This window comes from Taeniopygia guttata, chromosome 7 (genome assembly GCF_048771995.1).
Source record: "Taeniopygia guttata chromosome 7, bTaeGut7.mat, whole genome shotgun sequence".
In the NCBI taxonomy this organism is placed as follows: Eukaryota; Metazoa; Chordata; class Aves; order Passeriformes; family Estrildidae; genus Taeniopygia; species Taeniopygia guttata.
The window spans coordinates 6,416,951-6,438,574 of NC_133032.1; the positions used below are offsets into that span (position 1 = coordinate 6,416,951).

Genomic DNA, 21,624 nt, shown 5'->3' on the forward strand with positions numbered 1-21,624 from the left:
CAAGTTTAGGGTGAAACAGACATGAGCTCAGGCTCATATACCCAACCATTACTGTGGATTTACGTAATTTCTCTGTGTTTCTGAATAAAAGCAATACACCAGACTGAATGGGTTTAAGTTAGGAACTGGGAGATTACTTAAAAAAGGATTTTTTTCAGATTCCTGCATGCTTACTCTTATAGTAGAATAAAATGTGAATGAGCATTAACCACACAGACAGGTTATGACACAGACAGGAGGAAGGCATCAAAAATCTATGCTGTAAATGCAGTTTGCCCTTACAAATGGCACCCACACAAGGACCACACTGGCAGTATAACTCACTTGCAAAATGTTCCTCAGGGACACCTGCCTTACACCCCCTGGACCAGCTGCAAACAGAGCCCCTGCTACCTCCCCCGGGCTGGCACTATGAGCCATCCTCCCCCAAGCTGCCCTTCACCTTAAAGGCTACTGTAGGAAAATGCAGAAATCCCAGACACCACAAATTGCTGTTACCAGGGCAAGAGCAGCACTCCTCATTTCTTTTTTCTCTCTCCGTTAGGTCTGGTCAGTTTTATTTGCATTTTCAAAGCTTTTTATCAGCTTTAAAATTCAGCTACAAGTACGAAAGATGAGTAGACTTATTCTCCTAAATAAATCCTACTTCTGAGTGGCTTTACAGGATAAAGGTAAAAACTAGAGAGCAAAATTACTCTAACACCATCTGTACTGCCAGCCTTATTTATGAAATTTCTCCTTGCTATGTCAAGACATTAAAGACATTCATTCATGACTGTGTGGATAGGTAAAGCCCTTCTGTATCTAAGCATGAGGAAATTAGAAATTTGGGAAAAACTAATCTAAAAGACAAAAAAACAGGGATATTAGGGAAAACCTCAGAAAAGATAAATACTCCATAGATTTGGCTCTCTTGTGAAGCAGCATGTTTAGCAGTGCAGGTCTGAATGTACTGCTTTGCCAGCCAAATTATGGTCTCACCTTTATGCCAAGTGTCATGGGACTGCTACAATAACAAGTAATTATTGGTGATAGGGACTACAAGAATGATGCACACGACACACAAAAGGGACTGTAAGAATGACACACAAAAGCAGAAAAAGTGGGATTAAAACCAAACAAAAATTAGTCAGTCATTTTAACCAGATGGCATTTCCTCTTCCTAGCAGTCTGATGTGCTAAAGCCAAGTACAAGCGCTATGACAGCAGATGGAAATCACACAGCTTTGTTTATGTTTGGGACCTACAGTAAAGGGAATCATGCAAGTTTGAGCAGAGAATAATTACCCAATGCCAAAGAAATGGGTGTTTTTTTAAGAAATACCAATCCACAATTGGGCAGGAGTTATAGTCAATAAAAACATGAGACAATTCAATAACTGGAAAACCCAGGAGTGTTCCCTAAATCATATTCATGATGGAGAGAGCTACTTTCAACCTCTTCAAAGCTGCACCTGACCATAATGTGCTTAATAACCTGCCAAACACATTTTCTTCCCGTCAACAAGTCCATTTTACTTTCTTTTCATGTCACCCAAACTAGTTACACTTTTCCAAGTAACATCAGTCCTTGGCCACACTGTGATCTATCAAAAAACCCACTTAAGAAGGCTAGAGAATAATTAGAATAACTTTGTAATGACTATTCTTCAAAACCACACCTCAGGACATCACAAACTGAGATTAGAACTTCATCTGCTTTAAATACAAGCAGCAGCAACTTTGTCTTTCATTAAAAAGGTAATTCCATCTTACTGTGTTCCCAGGCACATCACTTTGTACCTTTTACTTGCTACCACAAGGATTCAACAGGAGTTTCTATTTTTAATAAAACTTCTCTTTTACTTGACCACATCAGTGCTTACCTCCAGTTTTACCAGGCCTTAAAAAATGGAGGTTTTGTGAGATCAGGGGGATGCAGAGGCTCTGCAGCACAAACCCCAACCAGTGTTAGTGGCAGCCAGTCTCTGAGATAGAAAATATCATGTCCTTTCATGCTTTTTTGCAGATATCCTAAGCTTTCAACTCCCTATGATGCCCTTCAATCTTCCAAATTTCTATCAGCCTACAACTAAAACAATAATTCAATAAATAGCACAACCTCCTGCTTTCTTACATGCTCATTCCAATTTCACCTGAGTGCCCTAAAGAGCACCCAATCGTGCTAGTGCGGCATTTTTCCTTTCAAAGCTCTCCACACTCTTTATAAACATCGACTAATGAATCAGGCAATATTTACCCATTTGCCTGGAAAAGAGATACACCTTTTGTAACTGCACAAAGTAACAAGAAGTGACTCATTAGCAGAGTCAGGAACAGAAGCTGCGACTCCCAGCTCCTGTTAACGTGGCATGTCCTAGACATGAGTCCCAGAACACTTGCTCCCAAGGTGCCTGCTCCAGCTCTCTGAAACACTGAAGATTTAGCAACCTGCAATGTTGTGCTCCATCTCCAATACCATGCATCTCATCAGGCATAATTAATTCTCTTGTCTCTCACACCAACATTCATTCAACGTCAAACGCCTCAGCAAAGACTTCCTAATTAAAACATGTAAAGGCTAAAATAAAACATATTTTTGTCACATCACTGCTGGGTCTTTCATTCACAATTGAAATAGCTTCACGTTTAACTGTGTACAGAGCCACATATGCTATCTCAGGACACAGCAGCAAACAGTGACCACTTCAATGCTGGGAGCAATTCTCGAGCTGCCCCTTCATCTCTAGAAGAAGGTGTGGATCTGCCTGCAGGAACTGACTGAGCTCTCCCGAACACGGACCTTATCTGCAGTGCCACATACGGGGGTCACACTCCAGCACGGCACTTGGCACAAGTGAGCCCAGCTGTGCAGGAAAGGCAGGCACATGGCATTTCCAGCCCTACACTTCCCAAGCCAGCACCCTGGGGATCCCTGCTACCCTGCCTTCAAGTGACAAAGTGGCAACCTCCTCTACTCAACACTAACTCAGCAAGAAACCAAGTATTTCCCCACATCATGCTGAAAAACAAACGTCCCTCTCTCCCTGAGACCACTCAACCTGGACCTGAAAGCTCAAACTAATCTCTGTCCTATACCAGAGATACAGCAGAAGCCAAGGCCAAGGAGCATGGTTTCCACGCAGACCAGCATTCAGGAAGTCCTGAATGCCACACTTCCAGCCACAAACCTGTACACTCCCCTCCACTGCTTGAAATACAGAACGTGCTGCTGAGACCTAGCAATCCACATGGATTTCTGTCCATGCAGAATGTTCTTGCCTTCTCTTGAAAACAAGGGGAAGGAGAATGACAAGTAACAAAAAAAAGCACCGTCAATAAAGAAAAAGGAAAATAAAGGCTGCTGTCATCGCCACAGGGAAGCAGAGGCACAAGCCACAACTCTGCATGTATGCCAGCCCTGCCAACGCTTGGATCTGAAGGCAAAGAAGCCCAGTACAGCAGGATGTGACGAGCAAAGCCAAAATTTCCCGCTAAATATTGCTGCCAAACAACACATTTCTTGTCAGTATTTGTAAAACAAATTGAGCCTGTGCTGTAAATATCCCTGCATCTGTGTGCTGTTTGTTTCGGCATGAAGACTTGCAAATAAGCCTCTCAGCATATTTGCTGCAGGAGAATGGCTTGAGCCACTCTGGTAGGACTCAGATGTCCATGCCCTACAACTGGCCCTCCATGACCTGGGGCAGATTGCACTACTGCAGCCTCTGGTACTGTCACTGCAGCAAGGTGGGCACTGTGGTGCAGCCACCTGTATACAATTTTTTTAAAAAGCAATAAGCAAAGGAAAAAACCTTTCATGGAAAAAAGTTTGTTTAAAAGTTACCTCAACACTACTAGATTGATTTCAGAATTCTTCAAAAGCTTAATAAGCAAATCAACCACAAAACTTGGTTTAGGCTCAAACTATTACTTTAGGGCTTCTTTTTGCATCCAGCAAGACCTCCTTTACCACCAGCCAGTCTTCCAGCCACCTTGCCCCATGAAGCAAGTTCACAGACCCTGTTATGGTAACCCTTATCAGGAGTGATAGAAGAAATAGAAGTCCATCTCTGAAAAATGCCCAGCTGTTTTTTCCATCTTATTCCCAAACAAGACATGAAAGACAGCTCTGCTTTACCCTCAAAGAGAGAATTACACCTATTGCCATGTTACAACATCATGGTCACTGCCTGCCACTCGGGAAGTGGTAATCTGATTGCAGCATTACTGGTGTCAAAGAAAATGTTGGGAACCTACCAATCTATTCTCAGGTCTCCCAACCCCTTACAGCATGACTTTCACCATGCTGCTTCACTGTCTGAGATTAACTCACCTTTCAATATTTCCTCCTCATGGTGAGAGGAAAGGCTCTGCAAGCACCAAGCTTCCTATGAAAAGTATTAAAGCACTGCATGGAAGAGACTTGAAAATACATTTCTTGCACATAGCTTCTATAACAAAGTTTGGTCTAAATGTCAACATTTGGAAAATTAGAGTATATTAGGGTTTGTTTAATTGAAGTTTATTTTACGGCAAAACCAAACAACACACTTCCTCCCCATCATCACTTACAAACTCAGGAATGGAGACTGACCTGTTGAACTAAGTGCCAAAACTTCCCTGGATTTCAAACTGAAGTCCTAAACATCAAATCTTTCCTTCTCCAACCCAGAACTAAAACAAACCCTGAACAGAGTTTTTGTTTAGTTGTATTACAGCAGCATTTTGAAGGGCCAGCTGAACAGCCTCATCATCCAGCATTTGTATATACCACATACACACACACAGAGTAAGCAGTAAGTCCCCCAACACAGAAGTAGACTAAAATAAAAGACACAAAAAGGTAGCAAGCAGGCTATAACCAGAAACTGAAGCTGATTAGAAACTGAAGCCAAGGGGCTGGCTGAGTATCCTATTTGCTAGCCCTCATTGTTGACAACAAAAAAATTACGTATTACTGCTTTTGTTAGAAACGAAGACTGGTTTTCATGGATTTCAGAGGTATGCCAGATCTCCTCACAACTTTCACCTTGTCAGAGTCAATACAATTTATCCACTGGCTTTTCAGCAGGTGGCAAGTGGTGCAGGCTTCACTGACCTCTGAGCAACAGCCCTACTTTCTGCCAGCAGATGACTTGGAACTCAGTCCCCACCAGCTGGGCAGAGATGAAAGAGTGTGTGCACTTGGATGAGCCCAGCAGAATGCAAACAGAAGGCAGAGGACTCCACAGGAGAGATACCTGCCTGGTGGCAGGGGGAGAGCAGGACAGGTTAATAATCACAAACCCACGTTAACTTCCAATTTACCAAAGACTTATTCTGGGTCACTGTTTGATGGATGAGGGTTAGTTTCAAAAGTAATTTTAAGGGAGCCACATGATGTGCAGAGCTGACTTACATTTGTGCACAGTGTACAATCTGTTCATACCATGGCAATCCACCCAAACATGCAGGTAGGCAGCAAGCTGCTCCCCTGCAGTGCAGGAAGGGGAACTTGCCACCTGCAGGCAAAGCTCTCAAAGCTGCCCAAGCTAAAACCACAAGTGAACTGTTATTGAGTTGAACCACAGCGGAGATTTTCACATCTGCAAACCAGAAAGTACACACCTGTTCATTCCTCTCCCCACACACAACCACTTACAAAAACAAGTTTCTCTGTCTTCACATTAAAAATTGCCAGAACTTATGCCAGCGCAGAGGAAGGTCTTTAAAAGAAAGCACATTTTATTGAGAAACACAAATGGGTGGATACTTCAAAACCAAGCAAACAGCCTTACTGCTCACACGACATTTGCTGTCAGAGCAGAACTGCATTGCCCTCCAGCTGAGGCACAACATGTGAGATTCCTCCTCCCCTGGCTTGTGGAAAAAAAGCTTGCACCCTGTGTGTCACCTCTGAAAGGCAATGTTAGCTGGGGTCTCAGTTTCAGGCTGGAAAACATGCTGTCAGAGAAGTAACAACAGCCATAAGGAAAAAAAATTATTCTCCTCCACTTGTTCAAAGGAAGAGAAGATGGTAAGATATATAGGAGATTCTTCTCCCTATAGAAGAAACTACACAGAATTATATGGGTCCACTTAAAGGCAAAAAGTTTCAGAGCCACCAAAAAAGCTAAGATAACAATAAAATCCAAAAGGGGAAAGGAAAAATAAGAAGGAAAAGAGCATGACACATACCCACAGTCTATCCAGCTTATAGTACCTCGTCCTTTCACCTCCTGGGCCACACTGGACAGTAATCTGAGCGAGCTTTCAGCAGCAGTAGCTGGAAGACAAAATTAAATAATAAAACTTAATAACAGCATTACCACTCCACACAAAACAACACAATGTTGCATTTCTACATGCCAAAGTACCCCAAGAACATTTTATCTCATTTGAAGAAACCAGTGTAACAGGGATCAGTAAAATCTTCTGTAAACTAGAAGGAAAGCTGGCTGCAGGTGAAGCTGGGTTGCTCCTTCCCTCTACCCCCTTAAAAAATACACTGAAATTGGTATTTCCAGACATGCTCCCTGAGCTGCATTTACAGAGCTATACTGTGTCCTCTCCTACAGCTTCCATCCCAACATTGCCTTCCTCCCTGTGGCTGGGCATGAACCAGTTTGTACCACAGGCTGCTAATTAGAGCAATTTCATTTAGGACTTTCATCAGCTGTAAGGGCAAGTCATTCAGCATCTCTGCCTCCCTAATTTTACCCCAGCCTTACACAGAAAATAACAGACTTTATCCTCATAATAACCCTGGGACATACCCAAACCAACAGTCACGAGCAGTACCCGGAAAAGTACTGGCTGTGTTATAAATACCCAACAGAGACTTTTATAATGCCATGCCACATGTGTAGGTTTTGCACAACACTACTATTCCAAAAGAGTCTTATAAATGGTATTAAAAATAAACAGAAGGGAGAAAAATATAGCAGTACAAGTAAGTATCCATTCCCCAAAAAAATCTAACAGGAACTGTTTCCTTCCTCAATAAGCAGAAAATAGAAACCTAGAGCCTCTTCCAGATCTCCACAACTACTTCAAGTAACTGAATGTAAGAATGGCAATATTGGGACAGACAGAATGCTTCTGTAGACCAATATCTTGTCTCCGGCATTTGAGGAAGTGAGGGCCTGTAGATGTCAGAGTAGACAAGCAGAGCCAGCATGTAGGAATAACTCATCAAATAGTCCCTAAACCTTCACAATTGTTACCTCAACAATCTCCTGAGCCAGAAACAGCCTCTTTGTATTTGACAGACTTTGCTTGGGCCTGATGCCATCAGAGACACCAACCCACACATATCAGCTCTCCAGAAACTCTCATACTCCCAATACCCAGAACATCTAATTGCCACCTCTCACCAACACAGGGACTTAGACAGGTGGGGAAATTCTTTGCAATTTTTTTGCACAGAATGTATTTGTTTGACAAATGCACTTTTAAAAATAAGCATTCAGCCTGTCCCAGAAGGCTCAGTAGCTGAGTACCCCTGGTAGGACACCCAGCTGGCAGGGGGAACTAAACATCTCCCATAAATTATGACACTTCCCAAAACCAATGAATTTTCTGATTGCAGTAGAAGGTGACATCTAGTTCTGCTCAGCTGGGAAGTAAAGCCTTTTTGTTCCATTAGTATGACCAGATGCCAGCCAACATCTCATCACAGCTGGGGGATGTATATCTGGGATTGAAATTACACCTCCAAATTCCCATCTCTTTTTTCTCCTCCCCTCTTGCTGGTTGACTGTTGGACAAGAGATTTCTAATTGTGCAAGGATCACTGTTCCAGGAAGAAACATTAATTCCAGAGTCAGCTCTGCATGCAATGCTTTAGACTGCTAAAACAAACCAATTAAAAAACAAAAACAGAAAAAAAGAAATCTCCATAACATGGCTTTTGAACAATGCCCATAGGGCAACATTTATTAGATGAGTGTCACAGCTCAGTGTTCTGGTTTTGCTGCTAAAAATGAAAGCAACTACCACTTAAAATATTAAGCGTAAAAAGAAAATTTTCCCTTTAAGAAGCTGAATAATACAGACGTCTTTTTATCTAAAGTGTTCCTTTCAAAAATCAAAAAGCATTAGAAACTCTTTTATGATTTTCACTTTGAACCTGTTACTACAAAACCATTTGGCCAAGTTCAGTGCTCAAAGTTCACCACTATAGCAAAACACAAGTATTTTAATAAAAATATAAGCCATATATATAATTTTAACTGTTTCAGAATAAGCATATCTTTAGGAAATAATGTTAATTACTCCAGCACATGCATATCATATATTTTGCAGACAAGGGTCTGCGAAATTCTTTGATACTGGGGGGCAGAGGGAGGAGGATACTGGTCACCATATGCTGCTCCAATTTGATACACTATGAACCCAGAGCAACGCTATCATCACTGTGTTTAATTGACAGAAGACCTTTGCAACAGAAAAGGTCAGAAAAGGAGGACCCAACACCCAAACAAGGCAATATCTTGTCCTGTCTGCCTACAGGAAGAAGAAGGAAACAACAACAAAAACCATACAGCACGAAGGAAAATCATCTTAATTACATGTTTTACTTCTTTCTGTCCAATGACTTCCACATTCACAATAGCATTCTGCACTTGTATATAGAGTTTAAAGATAGTTTCTTGATTTTACATGGTGTTCCACAAAACACCTCCTTAAAAAAAAAACAAAAAACAAGGCAAGAAAGGAGAAAAGGTACAGCAGTATCAGAAAAGAGCAAAGGAAGAGTAAACAGTTGAGTAAAGAGCCAGAAAGGTGAGCCTGAATGACAGAGGAAACAACAAAAAGATTCAAGGGGACATGTGACATAATGTGAAATGATTAATTTTCCATCTTACACAACAGTTCTTTTTTTATTTTTATATTTTTTTAATTAAAGCTGAAAGACAACCATAGGACACTCAAAGCTGTCAGAAGCAAAGATGGATTGATTTCAGTACTGTAACTATTCATTATGCCTTTCAGTGTCACCGGGAAATCAAAACTTGCAAACTACTGTGATAAACACACCAGAAAGCTTTTATTACAGGGAGCCAGTTCTGGATACAAAGTCAGAATAAAGTACATTTCTGCCAATGTGATGGAGTAATTAAAAGGCTGAATTAAGATGACTCCAATCTTGAAACATCAGGAGCCTCTGAATTAAAACAAAGGACACCAGTCCTGGAAGCTCCTTGGTACACACCTTGCTGTGCACAAAGAGCTGTAACATCAGGAAAAAAAAAAAAAAAAAAAAAGAAAAACCAAAAATCTTACCAGATTTGGAATAGAGCACTAGTACATTATTCCGTGTCCTGAGAAGCTTCTTAAAATCCTTGTGATCAGTTATTTTTTCTATGAGTGGAGATACCTTCAATGAGTACACGAATGCTGGCAAGAATGCCTAGGGAAACAGAGAGCCAAAAACATCAGTCACAGATACAAAGACAACCTGCTTTTGCAAATTGCCATGATGTTTTTTTACAATCCTCAGACATACTGCCTTAAATAGGCTATCACATTGATCTGATCAGCAAAACCAAAAGAAAAAATGCCAGGCACGTGATTTATTGAAACTGGGTCAATACATTCCTAGCAAGTACCCTTACATGGAAAAATGAACACAAGATCGAGACATACGGTTTTATTTAAGATACCACCCCCTTTAAAAGTTTGCTCCCAAGTTAGATAATCAGATAACAATTCTTATGTAAATGTAATATACTTTACCAAGAGAAGCAGCAAATTGCCACTTTGAGAGCACTCTTGTCCCTACATCTCTGAATATGCTGCAAACTCGAACCAGTATTTTGATACCCTAGAGAAGACAGCCATGAAGTTAAAATAACCCACACTGACGGGGAGCAGATGTAGGAAATGAGAACAGAAAATGCAAGTAATCCAGCATCCACATTAGAGCACCAAGCATAACCCTTTCCCACCCACCCCTCCAAAGTGGAGCAGGGCTCATGTTTCCCAGTGCCCACACCATGTCACACACACACAGCAGTGCCTTGTTCAGCTTCCACTGGCCACATGGAAGGCACAGCATTAAATCTCTCTGCATCTCAGCTCTGCATCTATGCAAAAAGTTTTTTTTTTCTGCTGCATCTTTTACTCTATTTAAATCCCAACGGTTCCAGAGCAAAGTTTGACTGTCATGAAGCAAAACTTGTACCAAATGATCATTGTAACCCCAGCTGGGGCCTTTACTGCTTATTCTTACTGCAATATTCTTCAATAATAATAATATAATAATTATCTTATCCATCAGGCTATGCTGCTTCCCTTCTGCACTGTACTGAATTCGTGCTAATGGAATGATTAAGACAAGCTTAGCTGGAGAAATTATCTAGTTTCCATTCACCTTACAGTAAAACCTTAACACTTAATTGCTTGGCTAAAAGCTTTAGCTCATTTGCCTAACACACACAAGAGGTTCAACATTTTCTTTAATTACAGAACTGATTTTGATCGTGCCTTACTCCAACCGAGCTGGAAAATATGTCCACCGTGGATGTGAAGAAACAAAAGGCAGTCCTTGCATCTTGTGTGTTACATCATGCAGCATTTAAAGAAGGGACTAAACCAATGAAGCCAAAACACACAGCCCCAGGCACGAACTTCATTTAAATTCAGCTATTTCCAAGCACCACAGTCACTGGTGGTGAGACAGACACAAAACCTGCACCTACAAAGCAGACTCTATAAATGCCAGAAGTCTTTACATGTGGAAAAGAAAAGGGCATGAGGGGAATCCTGGGACACACCAGGTAATGGAGAGAACCTGAGCGGAGATGGAGATCATCCTCAAAAAAAACCAGGATGTTTGAGAACTTAGAAGTTCTTAGAAAATGCACCTATAACATAAAATCTAAGAGTGAACAAGTTACCCCACTCTGCAGGCAGGAATCCCACCACTGGTCCCAGCTGGCCAGATGCTCAGATTGTGAGAAGGAAGTAAGCACATTTGCAAGTCAGCCTCTACCTTCAGCACATGTGTCCTTGATGCTTTAATTTGACCAAAAGACTCACATTCTTCTAAACCCAGATGTCCAGGGCTCAACCGTCTTACACCAGGCTGAGGTATGTGTATCACTTGTGTATTTTCTGAGATGAATACATGGTGTTGCCAGGCAAAGCAGGTAAATATAGTCAGGCTAAGTGAGATGACACAGACATTAATAGTCCTGTCCAAAACCACCAATATCAGGGGCGGCATAGGAGAAATTAATCCAACATTATGGGCCGACCTTTTTAAAGCCAAGTATTTTTAATAAAAACTCTTCCCCTCAATTTTTGTAATGATTCACGTGTCTTATAGTTTTATTTATGCCATGAGTTTCAGTTAAGTTTATTTTTTGTCTTCTGTAACTAAGGCTGAACACAGAGAAAAAGTGAAACTACAGCTTGCTTGTTTGGCTGAAAAAACTGGACTCAAGGATACTCTAGAGAAGACAGCCAAAAAGAAGCAATTAGACAAAAACACCCTACAAAGGCCAATTTCAACATAATACCAAATGATACTGTAAACTTTGTTTAAAGTGCTTACCAATAGCTCATAAGAGCTATTGAAGAAGAGGGGTGTTAGAACGAGATGATCTTTGAGCTCTCTTCCAACCCACACCATTTTATGGTTTTAAGTATAGGCATTCCATGTCTTTTCCAGCTAGAAAGGCTGTTTTACCAATTTTGGGAATTTTCTCTCTTTTTATTTCTTTCCTTCTTTCCTTATAATGGCAGAGCTGTAAACCTCTTGAAAAATTGGATTCTGAAAACAATGACAGCTTTAACTAGTGCCTTGTCAGTGTTGCCACTAACAGAAAACCCACTATACTGGTGGAACAGCAGGCACTTGGAGGGAGATGCATGTCACATATATCTACTGCTTCTTTGCCCAATTCCTCTCCAGGTATCAAATCAATACATGCTACTCATTTTCCTGCAGTTTTACTACGGTAGCTCTCTCTGTTCCAATGGTTTAGCCCAAAACCCACTGGGAAAGGCATTGTGCATACAAGCACACCAGTCAGCCCAGCTGAATAAATCATCATCTCCCTTTAATTAAGATTAATGTTGCAGCCTTTCCTGGTTGTAAAACCCAAAGGGTACAAGCCAAAGGCACCGAGTTGGACAGAAATGCCCTCCCTGCACATCTAAGGCAGCACAGCAACACTGGGAGGTTGTTGGCCGAGCAGAGAAATTCACCAGCTCCGATTCCCATTTGCACTACATGATATTTGCAAACTGATAAGAATTAAGTAGTTCCCCCCTCCCCAGCTTTCTCCTCCTGAAATTAATCAATACCCTACCCAGGAATAAAGGAGAGGTTGGTTTATGGTTAAACCTCCAGAAGAAACTCTGCCTTCCCTACCAGCTCTGTAGAAGGCAAGGGATATCAAGGAGTCAGTTCTACCAGCTGCCTGTCCCAAACATGGGGCTGCTTTGCCCCGCTCTAGTGTCACAGCGGTGATGACTGTCCCAGCAGCTACAGCCTCACCAGGGCTACAGCCATTAGTTCATTAAAGGATGGGAAAAAAGAATTCTATGGAAGCAGCTACACTCTTCCACAGAAAACCAAACTCATGCTCCTGCACACCCCATGGGTAAAGCAGCAACAAAGATGAAGCTAATCTGCATGTACTGTGCTATATGCATTTATTTGTAAGTCATGACTCAGGTAGATGTACTCCAGACATTCTGCAGGAGAGCTCATCAGCCAGGCACTGCCCAATCAAGCACACTGCTTCCTGTTTAAATCCAGGGCACAAGAGGAGATGAGCACATATTAAAAAAAGAAGAGGTCAAGAAAGGTGACAGTCCCTCCTGGGCAGGAAGCTTCTTCTCATATGCGTCAGGAAGTGCTACATTCACACATATGGAAATCTATAAATAAGAAACAAGCTAAACTCTCTTGTCACTTGAGCATCCTAAAGCTTTAAAATCTATTCACTACCACCTCAGAAAAGTTAAATGATCCAAGTATTTTGCCCACCTCGATACCTGCTAAAGTAAAGTGCATAATAGGACCAAATATGCAACATCTCTGCCACCCTTGCCAGTTATGGCAACGAGAAACTACAACAAAACTGAGGGAATGTCTATTTGTGCTGTGTTTGCACAGTTGCCTCTCATAACAGGTCCTTATCCATAGCTGGCGCAGTGACATGACTGTCACCTGGTGTTCTTAGATGCAGGAGACTTTGGTGGAGACCTTCAAAAAAAGACAGACTACACATGGCAGACTATGAAATGTAAATCTCATAGCAATTCCAGGCTGCAGATTTTCCTCAGCTCAAGATCACAATCTGAATTTATTTTCACAGAATATTTATGGCATAGGTCACACATCAGTCATGTGACTGTAGTGTCTGAGATGCATGAAAGACTCTCAAGTAAAACATAAGTGAACTCAAATCCTCAAGACAGTAAATTCAAAACTGCTGAGACATAGCTATTCAAGTACAAGGTACAAAACCCCCAAGTGTTCTGTCTCTGTTCTTCAAAGTATGTATTTAAATATATGATCTTGCAAGCTTGGTGGCAGAAGTCTGATCAGGCAAAAAGGTTTAATTTTCTTTTTTTCCCCACTCTCTAGTAATTCCTTGCAGAGCTGCCAAACATATGCATGTGTTAAAGAGCAGTAAACATCCACAACCCCACTCCCTTAGAATTGGTACCCAAAGAAGATCTGAGATTTCATAAACCCAGAGGCAAAGAGTTACAGGCAAATAACTATTTGCTAATTATACTTTCAGGAGTGACACTATTGAAAAATGTGGTCATCCCTCAGGCCATGTTTTCTCAAAAGTATCAAGGATCTGAGAAAGCAGAGTCTATTTCTCAAGTTTTTACTCTTCTTCGAATCTCATTTTAAAATGAAAAAAGGGAATATCTTTCAAACAGCCACAAGAATGTATTTTCATATTTTACATTTATTATTCAAATTAAATGTGATAAATGCCTAACTACTGCTCCCACAGAACCCAATTCAATTTATGAGTTGCTCCCCACAAAAGCTTCATGACAGCATGGTCTTTAGCTAAGGATAAGCAGCATATCTGGAGAATTACTTATGTATTTATTTCACATCAAGGGCAATGAAAACACACAGTTTTAAAAACAAGAAAATAGATCTTCCTTATTTAATCTTGATTTATATCAGAAGATTAGCATTATACACTGGACAGAAAAACTATTCCCTATTTCTCCTATTTCCAGCTTAAGAGCTGGAAATATATACTTCCCTGGACACAAATAATGCATAAAAAGTATAAATGGATATGCAGCTGAAACAGTGCTTAGGTGCCTGAATCCATATGTCAACATGCAGTTTTTATGCACACACTAACACATGTATAATTAGCAGCCAATTTGCACACTATTCATCAGGAATAACTGGGGCTGTGACAACAGACTCCAGCAAAACTGCTGCTTGGCAGGTACACAGCCTAACACTCGACCACGATTTCTAAACTCTACTTTTTCAGGAAGATATTAACTCGGATTTCTGCCTTAGCTTAGCCACCCACTGGTGTCATTCTCATTTTGGGACAACAGCACTCAACCCACTGTAAATATGATCAATCAGCAACCCTGTGCATATGAAACAGATTGTGTCTGACAAGGCATTTTTTAGGAGTCTAGTTGAAGAGGAAACCTGCCTCAAAATTCCAAGCAGTAATGGAGACTACTGAATTTTATTTCATTATTAACTTCTTCAGGAGGGGAGTGGTTCACATTCCAAATAACGATCTCATCTGCCACATTAAAATGGGGGCGGGGGTGGGGGGCCAAGGAGAAGAAGGCCCAAGAAGAACACAGAATCTCACCTTTCCTTTCCCACTCAGCTCCCCAGAATGAGCCCTGTGATGGACTGTGTACTTCACTTCAGAAGGCTGACTTGAAGGGACACCTCTGTACTGTGGTGACCGAGGTTTGTAAATCTGCAGATGGGCTGGTGACACAGACACGTCCAGTGATGCAGACATTGCACATGGACTGACAATACCAGGTCTAAGTCATCTCCAGGCAAGCACAAGGGAGAAACTGACCCCTAATTCCTTCCCCCCGAAAAATACAAGATGTTCAAATCAAAAGCCTTCTTGTTTACAAGAATCACAGTTTGACTGCAGATGTTTTATCTTCCTTGTTCATCATACAAACCACTCTTGACCTTGTGCAATAATTGCTTGCTTTTCACTCAGGAGCCCTCCCTCTGCTGCTATTTACATTCAGGGTTGTGCTGCTTTGATCACTCAGCCATTTGTAACAAATGCCTTCCAAGATGGATAGTGATAAGTAGGACAGTCCCCTTTTTTCGTTCATGATTAATATCTAAAATAAATGTAGAAACATTTTAATCAAATCACATGGGAGGAGACAGGTTAGCTCTGTTACCCAAAGGTACCTAAAGGAAGCCTGGTAAAAAACTACTTTGTGGAGTGGGGAAGAGAAAGGGTAGTAGCTCTTGGGTCTCAGACTTCAGGGGTCACAGCTGAAGTGGCCCCTGAAGTAGTCTCTGTATTCCCACTGGAATCACAAAACCATCTTCTGCCAATTGCCCATGCAGGGGCTCACAAAATGCAACCTGCTGAGGACTCCCAGCATGAAAGCTGCTCAGTGATGTCTGTGACCAGTCCAAAAAGCCACCAATGGTCTGAATAGGGAGCAGCGACTGCCACACCTACACAGCATGGGATGGCCAGGTGAGCAGGGCTCCAGCACACACACAGGAAAATCAACAACTTCTGCACTGCAAGACCAACAGCATTTGAAAACTGTGGGTTTGCCCAACAGACTTACATTTGCAGACATGCCCACTGGACACTTCCTGGGTTTTGTTCATTCCCACAAGCTCCGTGGAAGAACACATTCTTACTGCATACATAATACATATCAGTTAACTCTCACCTGAAGCCATTCCAGAAATTAAAAAACAGAAGAAGTACTGACATTTTATTGTGGGGTTCATATCTGCAAAGAGGTAAGTATCACATTTGCTTTTGTTTTCAAAGGAAGGCAAATTAAAATCCTGACAGAGTGTCTTAGTACTCTCTAACTTAGGCTAAAGGATGCTACAAATAAGACATTCCACTTAAGGTGGTGCTTGCTATGTTCACTTTCCAAATATAGAAGGTAGCAAAAAATACCATGGAGACGTCAAGATCTGACTAGACTCTACTGTTCATATTGTTCTTACACAGTGGGGTTTAAGCTACAGGCATAATAGTCTATACCAAAGGATGTTCTTAGGGGCTCTGAGTAGCAAATTAATTGTATGGTATATCACTGGGTTTCGTATGCTCTGTGAAGGAAAACCTGTGCAACTATTTACTAATTAACAACTGACTGTAATAGGGTCAATTACTAACGCTGACAAAGAACTTTCTCCATATTATGAATGTGAAGCTCTCTCTCTTCAAGCCAGGCACTGGCACCATACATATATTAAACAAGCTGTCGATGAAATATTATTTCAGCTATCGCTTCTGAACAAGCACATTTGACTACAGAAGGGCATGAGCAAAGCATATGCCACATAATTCACCACTAAAATTTGCGTTTTCGAGAAGTTTATAGAAATACCACCTACTCAAGAAGCACGTAGGAGGTACTATAAAAAGAAGACAAAAACACTATTAATGGGATTTATAAGGAAGAGAGGGCAAAAGGTAACACCTGAAAATCTCTAGCACTTTATATGGCATTTGTTATCTTCAAAGCGTTGCACAAATGTTAACTAATTAATCCTCACGTTCTTCTGCCAGGTGATAGGAGACAAAGTTTAATTTTAATAGCTGGAGGAAGATTAACACAGAAAGGAAGTGATCTGCAAGAGGCAAAAGGAATGCAGTAGCAGAACAAACTAGCACACAGCTGATCCTAGAGCAGCACAACCACACAGTCATGGTGTGCCATATCCAGGAAAAGAGAGGAGGGGGAGAGAAAGAGTCTATTTGCAGTGACCCAGCAAACAGGCTACATGACTCTAAACCCAAAGACAACAGACAGGACATCATCAAGACAGTCACAAATTAAATTACCTTTGTTATGTGTGTTCTGCAAGCGTGCAATTCACAGCACCCTCCACCAAGGCTACCATCCACTAACAGCTGACACTACCAGCCACTAACAGCGCCAAAACTAAAGACTTGCTTTGCTATCACAATTTTTTGCCATTCACAAGCTTGTAAAGGTTTCAGGAACAAGGTAAACAACAACTTACTTCCAAAGCGACCCTGCCTGCACCAAGAAATTTAAGGCAATGCTAGTTAGTGCAATGCAATTTGCAACCAGAGTTTTTCCATTCACAGACCTCCAGCCACAGCTCTCAATAAATATCTCAATTTTACTGAAACAGAGGTATTCAAGGAACTCCATCACCAAAAGGCAAAAGAAATGGTCAACAACAGAACAAGCACCTCTTCCATCACCAGTTGCTCAGGACACCATGAACTCATCCCTGGGCAGAAACCCTAGTTCTGATGACACACTTGCATCCCAGGGCCTCTGAGGTAAAAAGGTACTGTGGCACCAAATTCAATGGATTGAAAACATTCCTCCGTAAGGCATGGAGTGGAATAATGAAGCCAAGGTTTGATTTGGGGAGGGCATCTGAGGACACAGAGCATGAGTTTTACAAATCCATATTTTGAAGAGGGAATGGACAAAGCATGAATACAGCAAGTAAGGAATTTGTCTCTGCAATGCCCTCCGTTTGACTGCCAGGAAACACTGTCCAAAGAGGCTTCTGTGGTACAAACAATAAATGGATGGGAAGAGGCACTCCTGAATTCAAGCCCAAATGCCACAACAGGAAACAGCACCTGAGCACTGCAGTGGTGAAGCACCTTGCAAACTCACCAGAGGCAAGCCACTGCTGCCACACTGCAGGGCTACCTGCAGCTGAGAGGGAATCATGGCCAAGCCCTCCCTGCAAGCCTGGATTCACAAGTCAGTATCAGGGCTCACTAGTGCATTCCCGTGACCCTACTGGCAAGGATTAAGGAAGTTCTTGAGGAGCTGGAAGCCACAAATGTTCCTTTCAAGCCCTTCTTTGAAGGCATTGGGTTTGAGTGGCACCAGGTCACAAAGTCTGCTTCCCAACAGCGCTCAGTCAGCTGGACTCTTGACTCAGTTTCCCTGTCATTAAGCCAACACTCGGAAGACAAACTGATCTTTGCCACACTGGTATGAGATAATATTCATCAATGTTTGCAAAGCAAACAGACCCAGATGCGTAATCCTATTGGAAGCAGTGGCTGCCTTCTGCTAGGAAAGGCACAGCACCTGATGCATCAGAGGAAATGCTAATCCACCTTGGTGTGAAACTCCTTCCCAGTGCCTTGAACAATAAATTCAGTTCTTTGAGCATGAGATACAGTCAACCACTTGATAAACCAAACAGGGAACCCACAACTTCCTCACAGCTCTCCAACTCATTCAAGAAATAAAACTACAGCAGGCAGAGATTCTCCCACCATCTTTTTCATGTTTGTGTGTCACACACCCACAGTGATGCTGAAGGTAACAAATTAACAGCTTACATTAGAAGATACTGAAACATTTTCTTCGTCCAGCTTTGTAGGTTTATGTTGGGAAGGGTAGATAAATATGATTAAGAACCACAATAGTACAGCCAGGACGAATATAACGCCCCTTACTGGCTGGACAATACCCTCGCTTACAGAGGGGTCCAAAAGCCAAATTGACTGTTCTATCTCACCCCCAAAATGTATGGTTCACCCCCACCTGTAACCCTCCCCTGAACCATCAGGTGTCTGTGACCCCATTGGCCCAGGTCCTGTTCCAGCCCACCGTGAAGCTCCCCTTGATAAGGGGTCCCTGGGGGGGCCTTGGATCTTCCCCTCTCCCCCTGGACCTTCCTCCGGGAGTCCCTGCTCCCCTCTTTGTCACCTCAGGCCCGGCCATGTGCAGCTACACAGCACGAGGCAGGGCCACAATGCATCCTGAATAAACCTCATCCCCCAAGAGCAACCAACAGAGATCTCGCTTATATTCACCCAAATCCGTCCGTGGAACCACCATCAAACGTCTTTACAGGTTTCCTTTTATATATGTAGCCATCTCCAATTCTGGGTCAAAAACCGAGCCCTATTTTTCAGAAGTGCTATGCATGCACAACTCTAGCTGCTGTTCCAGGTGCACTGCAAGTAGTCAGCACTTCCAGAAAAACTAACAAATAAACAAAACAAAAATCAAAAAAGCAAAACACATTTGGGTACATGAAAAAGGACTGGCTGGAAGGAAAAAAAAAATTCTCATTGACCTACCAAGCAGCTGGTGTTACCTTTAGTTTAACTTTACACACTGAGAACCACCTGATTGAACAGCCTCACATCGACTGAAAATAAATTAAAAGCAAGTTTTCCTATGTCACAGCTGTAAACTAGTTTTTCAGTCCTAGAGTACAGCGAGTTACGTATTTCAAGATGAAAAATCACACCTTCAAGTGCAAGATAATGCAAATTGGAAGAAATAATTTAAACTACTTGTACACAGCAAAGGGGAAAGAATTAGCTGAATCAACAGCTCAATGAAGACATCTGCTCAGCATGAAGTATCACAGAGCAAATAAACTGCTGTGGCAAATTAAGAAAGGTAAGAAATAATAATGTGGATAAATTAAAATGGCTTTGTTGACAACAGCAGGCCCCCTCTGCTCATCTCAAAGATACCAGCTCTGCAACACAAAAGGTCACAGAGGGCAACGAGAACAATTAGGAACAACATATTCATATGAAGAAAGAGGGGGGAACTATCTTTTAATCTACAAAGAAAAATCACAGGAAAATATTTACATTACTATAAAATGAATGTAAGTGTAAGATAAGGTCTGACAGACACAGTGGATATAGCAGGAAATACCAGAAATAACTCCATGTGCTTAGCTATTTTGAAGGGAGGGAAAATTCAGTCCACTTGGTCCACAGTATATGCTCAATCTGAGGAATGCACTGACACAAGTATCACTGAGAAAACTAGTGTGTATATTAAAGAAGAGCCACAGAGAAAAAAAAAAAATCCACACTAAGACCTCAACAGCATTTAGGGAGAGTTCAGCCTGACTTCAGTTTCACTTGAAATCAATAAAGTGCAGCTAGCAGAGGTCTGTGATTCTAGATGAAGCTTAAAGTAAAAGTTGTTCAGAATGCACAACATTTTTTCTCCCTCCTGAATGAGCTGAGAGCTATGGCCCTGCCAGGGGCAAAAAGCTACATCAGACAGGGCTGAATCTTTCTGTCTCACAAAGGCAATTCTAATATTAGTACAGAATAAGCATAGGGCAATTAGCAATTCCACACTTGATTTGTATGAACCAGGTGAGCACTCCACAGTCATGCATTTCCAAATACATTTCAGATCACTTGTGCATAAAAAGATTAACGTAATTTTTCATTAATTATTAGCTTCATTTGTCCAGGCAGAAGGATGAACTGTAGTTCATGATAATAAATGGAATAAAGTACTGTTTTAAAGTATGCCTTCATTAATTTTTTGAGCTATTCATGCTAAATTAAAAAAAAAAAAAAAAAGACAAATCAGACTTTGAAATATTTCTGGAAGTCTAGGAGCCTCCCTGAGGTAAGCAGCGCTGTACTCAGTGTAACGTCAATGAAGCACACCCCGATACTGGGGAGCGCGGGGGATGGACAGCGCCCCATGCGAGGGGCGCAGGGCCGGGGGTGCCCGGGGCGGGGGTGCCGCACGCAGGTGCACAAAGCCGAGGCGGCAGCTCCGCTGCAGCACGGGAAGCCCTTTGCCACCGCACCGCTTTTCACACGAAACTTGGGACCGAAGCGCCGCCGGTCGGAGCCCCCGGGGCCGGGGCAGCCGGGGGCCCCAGCCCGCAGCCGCTCGGAGAGCCGCGGCCGCACGCCGGGGAGCGCTTTCTCCGGGCGGTGCTTTGGGAAGCAGAGGGAAAGGGAAAGGGGAAGCGGGAGAGCAGCACACGGGCTGAGCGCGGGGAAGACACCCGGGAGCAGCGCTGCCGGAGCCCGGCCATGCCGGGCTGTGCCGAGCCGAGCCCTGCCGCGGCGGCGGCGGCGGGGGAGCCGCCCCGGCCCCGGGGGCCCGTCCCGCTCCCAACTTTCGTCCAACTCCGCCGGCCGCGCCGCGCCCCCGCCCCGGCCCGGGGACGGGGGACACCCCGCGCCGCCCCCGCCGCCCCCCGGCGCCACTCACCGCCAGGCCGAGCAGCATCAGCGGGAGCGGCGGGAGCCGCCCGCGGCGCCGCGCAGCCCCCGCGCCCTGCCCCGGCGCTGCCATCCCGCCGCCGCGCCGGACCCGCTCCGGACCCGCCGCCGCTGCGGCTGCTGCCACGTCTGGCGGCGCAGGCGCGCTCCCCGCCACCGCCCGCCCGCGCCGCGGCATGACGGGGGCTGTAGTCCGGCCCGCGCCCGCGATGCTCATCCCCCGAGGGACGGTGTCGCTCCCGCAGCCGTCCAGCGCAGGGAGATAAACGCCCAACCCCCCACCGAAATGCTGCCCGAAATCCCCGCCCTGTCTGCTTCAGCAGAGGTTAAAAAGTTCCAGCTCTTCTCTCACTTCCCACTAGCCTCCCGCCTGGGGTTCTTAGTGCCTCCGCCACTCTCCCGGCGTGTGCCTTACTCCAAAGAGGCTTCTGGC

At 43.2% G+C, this 21,624-nt stretch overlaps 1 protein-coding gene across 1 annotated transcript in view; it reads right to left on the reverse strand.

Moving 5' to 3' along the window:
* PDIA5 (protein disulfide isomerase family A member 5) overlaps positions 1–21,423 on the reverse strand; it is a 100,354-nt gene extending 78,931 nt beyond the window's left edge. Inside the window, exons 1-3 of the mRNA XM_030277144.4 lie at positions 21,181–21,423; positions 9,250–9,376; positions 6,160–6,247 (exon numbers count right to left, since the gene is read on the reverse strand). Of these exons, the coding sequence (XP_030133004.3) occupies positions 6,160–6,247; positions 9,250–9,376; positions 21,181–21,408 (443 nt within the window). The 5' untranslated portion in view covers positions 21,409–21,423. The remainder of the gene's footprint in view (positions 1–6,159; positions 6,248–9,249; positions 9,377–21,180) is intronic.
* Between the last annotated feature and the right edge of the window lie 201 nt (positions 21,424–21,624).